Raw genomic sequence first — 10,033 nt, forward strand, 5'->3', positions numbered from 1 at the left:
TAGATTTTGAGAAAATCAAAAAATTTGACAATACTGTTTAATGCATAGTTGAATCAGTAATAACATCTGATGAAGTTCAAAGCGGTTTGGCACCTTTGTTGTCTCCGTTTCGGCTAGGGACTAGCACTTTTCTAGTGGTTAGTCCAATGATGTAGGGGTCTTTGCCGTTTTGCTAAATTAATAGATAAAAAAATATAGAACGATGTTCATGTACCATGAAAAGAAGTTTATCATACATGATACAAAGTTAAATTGGTTTAAATTTAAAAAAAAATTTAAAGATTATAGACTTCCGCTATAGCGCATTACCGAAATCCTCACTATTTTCGTACACATACTTTTGAAAAAAATCAAAAAATTGACAATACTGTTTTAATACATATATGAATCACGTAATAATATTGATGAAGTTCAAAGAGTTTGGAACCTTTGTTGTCTCCGTTTCTCTAGGGATAGCCTTTTCTAGTGGTTCGTCCAATGATTTAGGAAGTATTTACAGTTTTGCTAATTAATGGATAAAAATTATAATGAGGTCCATGTACCATGAAAAGAAGTTTACTCATACTTCCTAAACAAGGTATAATGTGGTTTTAAATTTTAAAACACCTTTAAATATTAGGCTTCATATAGAGCATTTACCGAAAACATCACTATTTTCGTAGGGGTTAACACATAGATTTTGAAAAAAAATTCAAAAAATTGAAAATCCTGTTTTTAATACATATTTGAATCATGTAATAAAATGATGAAGTTCAAAGAGGTTTGGAACCTTTGTTGTCTCTGTTCTCTAGGGAATAGCAATTTTATAGTGGTTAGTCTAATGATTTAGGGAGTATTTGCCTTTTGCTAAATTAATTGATAAAAAATTCGAACGATTTACATGTACCATGAAAGGGTTTTCATTAAAATTACTACAAATGTCTATGTGGTTCTAAATTTTTTTCAAGAATTAAAAGATTAATCGGCTTCCTATATAGCTCATTTCCCGAAAACTCCTATTTTCGTAGGGGGTACCCTATAGATTTTGAGAAAAACTTCAAAAATTTGACAATCTACGTTTTTTTTATGCATAGTTGAATCAGTATAACATATGATGAAGTTCAAAGAGGGTTGGAACCTTTGTTGTCTCCTTTCTCTAGGGAATAGCAATTTTATAGTGGTTAGTCCAATGATTTAAGGAGTATTTGCAGTTTTGCTAAATTAATAGATAAAAAATTAGAACGATGTCCATGTACCATGAAAAGAAGTTTATCATACATTAATACAAAGTTATAATGTGGTTTTAAATTTTAAAACAAATTTAAAGATTATAGACTTCATATATAGAGCATTTACCGAAATCTCACTATTTTCGTACACATAGATTTTGAAAAAAATCAAAAAATTTGACAATACTGTTTTAATACATATATGAATCACGTAATAATATATGATGAAGTTCAAAGAGGTTTGGAACCTTTGTTGTCTCCGTTTCTCTAGGGAATAGCAATCTTATAGTGGTTAGTCCAATGATTTAGGAAGTATTTACAGTTTTGCTAAATTAATGGATAAAAAATTATAATGATGTCCATGTACCATGAAAAGAAGTTTATCATACATTAATACAAAGGTATAATGTGGTTTTAAATTTTAAAACAAATTTAAAGATTACAGGCTTCATATATAGAGCATTTACCGAAAACTCACTATTTTTCGTAGGGGTTAACACATAGATTTTGAAAAAAATTCAAAAAATGAAAATACTGTTTTAATACATATTTTTGAATCATGTATAAAAATATGATGAAGTTCAAGAGGTTTGGAACCTTTGTTGTTTCCGTTTTCTCTAAGGAATAGCAATTTTATAGTGGTTAGTCCAATGATTTAGGAAGTATTTACAGTTTTGCTAAATTAATTGATAAAAAATTAGAACGATGTCCATGTACCATGAAAAGAAGTTTATCATAAATCAATACAAATGTATAATGTGGTTATAAATTTTAAAACGAATTAAAAGATTATAGACTTCATATATAGAGCATTTACCGAAAACTCACTATTTTCGATGGGGGGGGGGTGGGTGTGGGGGGGGGGGGGGTAGACATAGATATTGAGAAAAATTCAAAAAATTTGACAATATTGTTTAATGCATAGTTGAATCATGTAATAACATATGATGAAGTTTAAAGAGGTTTGAAACCTTTGTTGTCTCCGTTTCTCTAGGGAATAGCAATTTTATAGTGGTTAGTCCAATGATTTAGGGAGTATTTGCAGTTTTTCTAAATTAATGGATAAAAAATTAGAACGATGTCCATTTACCATGAAAAAAAGTTTTATCATACATTAATACAAAAGTATAATGTGGTTTTAAATTTTAAAACAAATTTAAAGATTATTGGCTTCATATATAGAGCATTTACCGAAAACTCACTATTTTCGTAGGGGGGGGTACACATAGATTTTGAGAAAAATTTGAAAAATTTGACAATACTGTTTTAATACATAAATGAATCATGTAATAATATATGATGAAGTTCAAAGAGGTTTGGAACCTTTGTTGTCTCCGTTTTTCTAGGGAATAATAATTTTATAGTGGTTAGTCCAATGATTTAGGGAGTATTTGCAGTTTTGCTAAATGAATGGATAAAAAATTAGAATGATGTCCATGTACCATGAAAAGAAGTTTATCATACATTAATACAAAGGTATAATGTGGTTTTAAATTTTAAAACAAATTTAAAGATTATAGGCTTCATATATAGAACATTTACCGAAAACTCACTATTTTCGTAGGGGGTTAACACATAGATTTTGAAAAAAATTCAAAAAAATTGAAAATACTGTTTTAATACATATTTGAATCATGTAATAAAATATGAAGTTCAAAGAGGTTTGGAACCTTTGTTGTCTCTGTTTCTCTAGGGAATAGCAATTTTATAGTGGTTAGTCTAATGATTTAGGGAGTATTTGCAGTTTTGCTAAATTAATTGATAAAAAATTAGAACGATTTACATGTACCATGAAAAGGAGTTTATCATAAATTAATACAAATGTATAATGTGGTTATAATTTTTAAAACGAATTAAAAGATTATAGGCTTCATATATAGATCATTTACCGAAAACTCACTATTTTCGTGGGGAGGTCTATTATACAAAACAAAATTCCTAAGGTTTGTTGTCTCACTATGGAATTTACCATAAAACTTAAATGGAAAAACCGTTGTTAAAAAAGTGTATTGCACATTAACTTCCCCCTCCCAAGTACATTATTTGTGATTTTTAATCCAATATAATGAATTAACTCTTCAAAATTACTAAGAAAATACCCTAGTAAATATGTCTGTAAAACATTCACTTTAATATATATGTAGAATACTTATATCACCATTCTTCTGCAATGCTTGCCAATGATTCATCTTGATCATAGTCTTTGATTCCTAGTGTTATCAATGTACCATAAAAATTTGGAAGGATGATATAATTTTCATCTTTTCAATTATGACATTCTTTCAGAATGTCTACCATTTATGTCTTCTTTACTGTCTCTTTAAAAGGGAAGAGAAAGAAGAGTTAGAATGATTGAAGTTAACGTCGAATTGCAATATTCGTATTAATGGTTTAGTGTAGGTAGGTTTACTAACTGTTAAGGGGCCACACCAAAATAGGACAATAAACAATACATAAAGAACTGACAATATGGTATATTAATAGTTTAGATATATATTTAGTTTAATTTGTTAAATAATTTTTTATCGATTATTTAGTCTAACCGTTCGATATTTGTATTAATATATTTTAAGCTCTTTTTTCATGGCATATAATAATCGTTATATTTTTTTATCAATTAATTTAGTAAAAATTAATAATACTCTAAATCGATGAAATAACCACTAAAAATCACTATTTTCTTGAAAAACAAAAACAACAAAGGCTCCAAACCTCTTTGAACATCATCATATGTTAGTGCAGGATGCAACTATGCATTAAAACAATATTGCCGTATTTTTGAAATTTTCTCAAAATCTATGTGTTGACCCCCCCTACGAAAATATTGAGTTTTTTGGTAAATATTTTATATACTGAAGTCTATAATCTTTAATGTTGTTTTAAAATTTCTAACCATATTCTACATTTGTATTAATGTATGCTAAACTCTCTTTCATGGTAAATGAACATCGTTCAATTGTTTTTATAAATTAATTTAGTAAAAATTTATATACTCCCTAAATTAGTGGACTAAACATTATGAAATCGCTATTCTCTAGAGAAATAGAGACAAAAAAGGTTCCAAACCTATTTGACCATCAACATATATTAGTACATGAGGCGACTATGTATTAAAGAAATATTGTTATATTTTTTGAAATTTTCTCAAAATCTATGTGTTAAACCCTATGAAAATATTGAGTTTTTAGTAAATACTTTATATACTGAAGCCTATAATCTTAGTGTTGTTTTATAATTTCTAACCACATTCTACATTTGTATTAATGTATTTTAAGCTCCTTTTCATGGTATATGGGAATCTCTATAAAAATTTTATCAATTAAATTAGTAAAATTTCATAATACACCCTAAATAGATGGAATAACCACTATAAAATCCCTATTTTCTTAAAAAGCGAAGACAACAAAAGCTCCAAACATCTTTGAGGATCATCATATGTTAGTGCAGGATGCAACTATGCATTAAAACAATATTGTTATATTTTTTGAAATTTTCTCAAAATCTCCTTACGAAAATATTGAGTTTTTTGTAAATGTTTTATATACTGAAACCTATAATCTTTAGTATTATTTTCAAATTTCTAAACACATTCTACATTTGTATTAATATATTTTAAGTTTTCTCATAGTATATGGGAATCGTTATAATTTTTTTTATCAATTAATTTAGTAAAACTTCATAATATTCCCTAAATTGATGGAATAATAACTATAAAATCACTATTTTTTTGAAAAACAGAGACAACAATGGCTCTAAACCTCTTTGAACACCATCATATATTAGTGCAGGATGCGAATATGCATTACAACAATATTGTCATATGTTTTGAAAATTTCTCAAAATCTATATGCTAAACCCCTACCAAAATATTGAGTTTTTGGTAAATGCTTTATATACTGAAGCCTATAATCTTTAGTGTTGCTTTAAAATTTATAACCATATTCTTCATTTGTATTAATGTATTTTAAGCTATGTTTTATTGTATATGAGAATTTCTAATTTTTGTACCAATTAATTGAGTAAAACTTCATAATACTCCTTAAATCAATAGAATATCCACTTTGAAATCACTATTTTCTTGAAAAACGGAGACAACAAAGGCTCCAAACCTCCTTGAACATCATCAAATATTAGTGCAGGATGCAACTATGCATTAAAACAATATTGTCAAATTTTTAAAAAATTTCTCAAAATCTTTGTGTTAACCCTACGAAATTATTGAGTTTTTGGTAAATACTTCATCATACTAGAGCCTATAATCTTGAGTATTGTTTTAAAATTTCTAAACACATTCTAAATTTGTATTAATGTATTTTAAGCACTTTTCATGGTATATGAGAATCGTTATAATTTTTTATCAATTAATTTAGTAAAATTTCATAATACACCCTAAATCGATGGAATAACCATTATAAACTCATTCTTTTCTTGAGAAATAAAGACAACAAAGGCTCCAAACATTTTTGAACATCATTATATGTTAGTGCAGGTTGCAACTATGCATTAAAACAATATTGTCATATTTTTTGAAATTTTCTCAAAATCTATGTGAAAAATTCAAAAAAATTTGAGAAAAATTCAAAAATATTGAGTTTGCTTAATATTTTCCGTTTCTCAAAAATATTTTCTTCTTGAAAAATTACAAGAAGAATTGCACTTTGCTTTAACCAAATAAATCTTTGCTTCAAACTGTTAATTTTTAAAGAAAGTAAACAGCTTAAATTCTTTTTTCCAACTGAATTGACTGGTAAATACTTTCTTACTCTTGTATCGAAATATTTTCGTTTCTTTAATCAATTTTTTTTATGTGAAACCAATGTCAAAATGTTTATAAACCGTAACTAATTGTTAAAAATAGCGAGTAAACGTATTGTTTGGAGTTTAAGCACTAAGGTAATATATATTTATTTTTATATATTTTATATTTATATTATCTTAATTTATATTTTATTTTAAAATTATTTTGATTAATTATAAAAACTAAACATCAAAAACTTAGACAAATATGTGGATTCACTAGCATGAACAATTGATTTGACAGATTTAGATTAATTTAAATTGATTTTAAACTGATTTTAAACAGTTCAAACCGTTATAAAGCGGTTATGACTGACTTACCGACCTGGTTTTTTACCCAAAAAAAAACTATTAAACGGAAACACTATTTTCTTTAACCGTTTACCATGGAACAAAAAGTAAAGACGTTACAGAAACACCCACGTTGACTGTTTGTGAACATTCAAATACAGAATCACGTTTGAAGAACGCTTTTTTTGTGAGCTGAGTGTGCGGTTGAGTTTTTGACTTTTAACTTTTGACTTTTAGGACATGATCAAAGTGGGGTTCAACTAAACCACAACAGCACGGGAACGAGTCTCTGGTCCACTTGTCTGCAACGCCCAGTCATAAGTATTCCCTAAATTCCAAAACTACCCTCGCTAGTGTCGTAGATTCTCTTCTCTTCCCTCTCCTGATTCGATCTCAGCTACAAACAAAGCGTTTGCGATCTTCCGGAGATGACATCCGACGAACGCGACGCCGTTGAATCGCCGGAGCTGGAGGAAAACGGCAGCGCCGGCGGCGGAGGAGTAGCCGGAGAGTCTGATTCCGACGACGATCAGCAGGTCATGCCTGATCCATACGTCGCCGCCGCCGCCGACCTCAATTCTCCGTTAGATTCCGCGACGGCGGAGGACACCGTAACCGTCGCTCTCCCCTCCGGATCCTCCCTACCCGCCGCCGCGATTCCCGTCGATTCCGATCCGAAGCGGCGCCGCGCAACGGAGATAATCCACCTGAGACCACCGCCACCGCCGCCGATCGACGTCTCCAGGCGCCTCTTCCAGAGGCTGTGGACCGACGAGGACGAGATAGAGCTTCTCCGCGGCTTCCTCGACTACGTCACGTGCCACCGTGGCAGCAGCACCATCTCGCATCCCCCCGATACGGCGCCGTTTTACGAGCTGATCAAGTCGAAGCTTCGGCTCGAGTTCAACAAGAACCAGTTCGTGGAGAAGCTTCGTCGGCTGAAGAAGAAGTACAGGAACGTGATGAGTAAGATGGGTTCGGGTAAAGAGATGTTCTTTAAGAGCCCTCATGATCAAGCCACGTTTGATATCTCTAGGAAGATTTGGAATCAAACGGGGAAGATCATAGGGTTCGAAGATAACAATGTAATAGATTTAGAGGAACAACCTAGTAGCACCAATGTGGACGTTGATTCTGATAACGTGTTGGAGAAGAAAGGGACAGTGAGTAGGAAACGATCGCGGTCAAGGATAGGGAGGATCGATGAAGACAACAAGCCCATCTCTCTGTCTGATGGGCCGACGGCGAGTGGAGCTGGTGCCAATGAGAATGTGGCTGCCTTTGGTGATGGGAGGAGTCTAGGGGGGTTGATAGAAGAGACGGTGAAGAATTGTGTATCGCCGTTGATCAAGGAGATGATGATGGCTGCGGCGGGAGGGTATCCAGGAGGTGGTGGTCATGGTATGGGTGTGTTAAGCCCAATGCTGATGGCGAAGATAGGGTTTGGTGGTGGAGGGGGTAAGGGAGGAGTAGGGGACGAACGGTGGAGGAGACAGCAGATTCTTGAGTTGGAAGTGTACTCGAGGAGATTAGAATTGGTTCAAGAGCAGATTAGAGCTACACTGCATGAGTTAAAGACAATGCCCAGTGGAAGATGAATGCATAAGGAAGACTGTAACGGGTTCTTGTAATAATCTGAGTAAATTTCTGATGATGATGAGATCTTTCTAGGCTTTTTTTTTTAGATTTTTTTTTTCTTGATTGGATCTTTGTCCATTAGGGGTGAATGATGGTGGGGTTGTGCATAAGCTTTGTATTAGTCTATTAGATTATAGTTTTTTTTGTTGGTAGAGTCACTAGTTCAATAAAAACAAAAATTCTCTTTAGCTATTTAAATTAAAGAAAATAAGCAAATAATGTTTGTGTGATGCATGCATGATACTCCTTCCGTTTGTTATTGTAAGTAGTTTAAGGAAAATTCTTTTGTTTCAAAATATAAATAGTTTCCAAATATCTAGATAACTTTTACATTGATTAGATATAGTGTAACCAATCAAATAATATTAATTTTTTACATAATTGATTGAATTAATTAATTAAATATTATTTTACCAACTTTTTTAATATTAGTGTGAGAGAGTATATCTAATGGACAATTGACACATCTTTCTTGGGATTTGATCTATGTTGCAGTTGCTAGTAGTAGTATTCTTTTTTAATATGTATTTGATGATCAGCCGTAAATTTATGTGTATAGATATGTGAAAAGGTTCTGAACCGAGGCTCCAAAATTATAATCACCTTATGCTGGTGAACGGGTGTGGCCTTACACTCGAACTTGGGACCTATGCCCTCTCTCTGTCAATAGAGCGATTCTTTAGATTTTCTTTTAGTGGTTGACGTTAAAGAGACTGTATATGTATTGTGTTTGGGGTGTAAATAGAAATACATTCACACTTTTTGAGTATCCAGAAGAAAGATTACGTTTGCATAGCTCCTAAAGAACGAGAAAGGGTGGATAAACTTAGATGCAATCTTGACATTATAGAAAAGAATGTTTGAAACGACTTTTGATTTCGTTCTTGTTGTTTTTCTTCTCTCTAAAAACAAATAGAAAAAAAAGCGTGGCTCGTGACATAAAGGCGGTTGCCTCGCAGCTTTGTACCCACTCAAACACAGTCATATATGTTGTCTCCATTCAAGGACAACCTTAAGTAGATGTTGTCTCCATTGAAGCATAGCCTTAGATGTCAGTTTCAAACTTACGCCTTAGATGTCAGTTTCGAACTTCGTAATGGGCACAAACTTGTCTTCATGCTTCACAATTCACATACGAGTGGTCTTCACCACATGGGTTCTTAGCACTACAACATACCTCCACTTTTTTTTCAGTTCTCCTCAATAATTGAACTGAAAAAGAACAAAATAAAAGAAATCTTCAATGACAATTCATGTCCATCTCAAAATTAGAATTATGAGTAGTTTTTCTTTATAAACAAATTCCTTCAATTTTAGATTATTTCATTTATAATAAAACAAAACTAGAAAGTAACAAATTTCGGAGCTAACTACAAAAGAATATGCTAATACTGTTGGTAATGTTTTTTTTCTGTTTGTATGTGAGGTCAAGAGTTAGTTCAAAGATTGTATTACAAAAATAATAAGGGAAAACTGTTTTTTTAGAGCAAAAAAATGGTAACTATGTCTCTTTAGACTAATCTATATTTTGTGTCATATTTTCCTATAACACCCTTTAATATTTTTGAAAATAAATTTAATAAATAGTTTTACAAACAAAAAAAATTTAGAAAAATAGTAATTTTTGATAAAATATCTATATGAACTTAGTGATATTTTTTTCAGTTATAAAAAAGTTAAAATTATAAATTTCATATTATGTTCTAAATAAAGTAGAAATGACATTCTACGAAGTAGAAAACGAAATCTACTTTTTTCATTGAATCTACAATGTTTAGAATACGTGATCTACGTAAATAGGAGTATTCTAAAAATATTTAGAATACACATTCCGCGCTTAACCTATCGTTCTAAAATCTTTAGAAATCAAAATCTACACATTAATATAAATCTAAAACACGTAGAAACCGACTTCTACAGATTTACTATAAATCTAAAACATGTAGAAATCAAAATCTAAACATTACTATAATTCTAAAAAACGGTAGAAACCGATTTCTACATATTAGTTGTATTCTACGGATAAGAAATCTGTTCCTAAAAATATGGAAACAAAATATTTGAGAATATTCACTTTTATATTTTGAAAAAAAAATCGA

The 10,033-nt window shown here is 31.1% G+C and overlaps 1 protein-coding gene across 1 annotated transcript; it reads left to right on the top strand.

Moving 5' to 3' along the window:
• Window positions 1-6,207: 6,207 nt before the first annotated feature.
• Window positions 6,208-8,122, top strand: LOC106382224 (probable transcription factor At5g28040). The gene has a single exon (XM_013822208.3). The coding sequence runs from the start codon at window positions 6,725-6,727 to the stop codon at window positions 7,892-7,894; it is 1,170 nt and encodes a 389-aa protein (XP_013677662.3). The 5' UTR covers window positions 6,208-6,724; the 3' UTR covers window positions 7,895-8,122.
• Window positions 8,123-10,033: the final 1,911 nt, after the last annotated feature.

This window comes from Brassica napus, chromosome A9 (assembly GCF_020379485.1).
Source record: "Brassica napus cultivar Da-Ae chromosome A9, Da-Ae, whole genome shotgun sequence".
Classification (NCBI taxonomy): Eukaryota; Viridiplantae; Streptophyta; class Magnoliopsida; order Brassicales; family Brassicaceae; genus Brassica; species Brassica napus.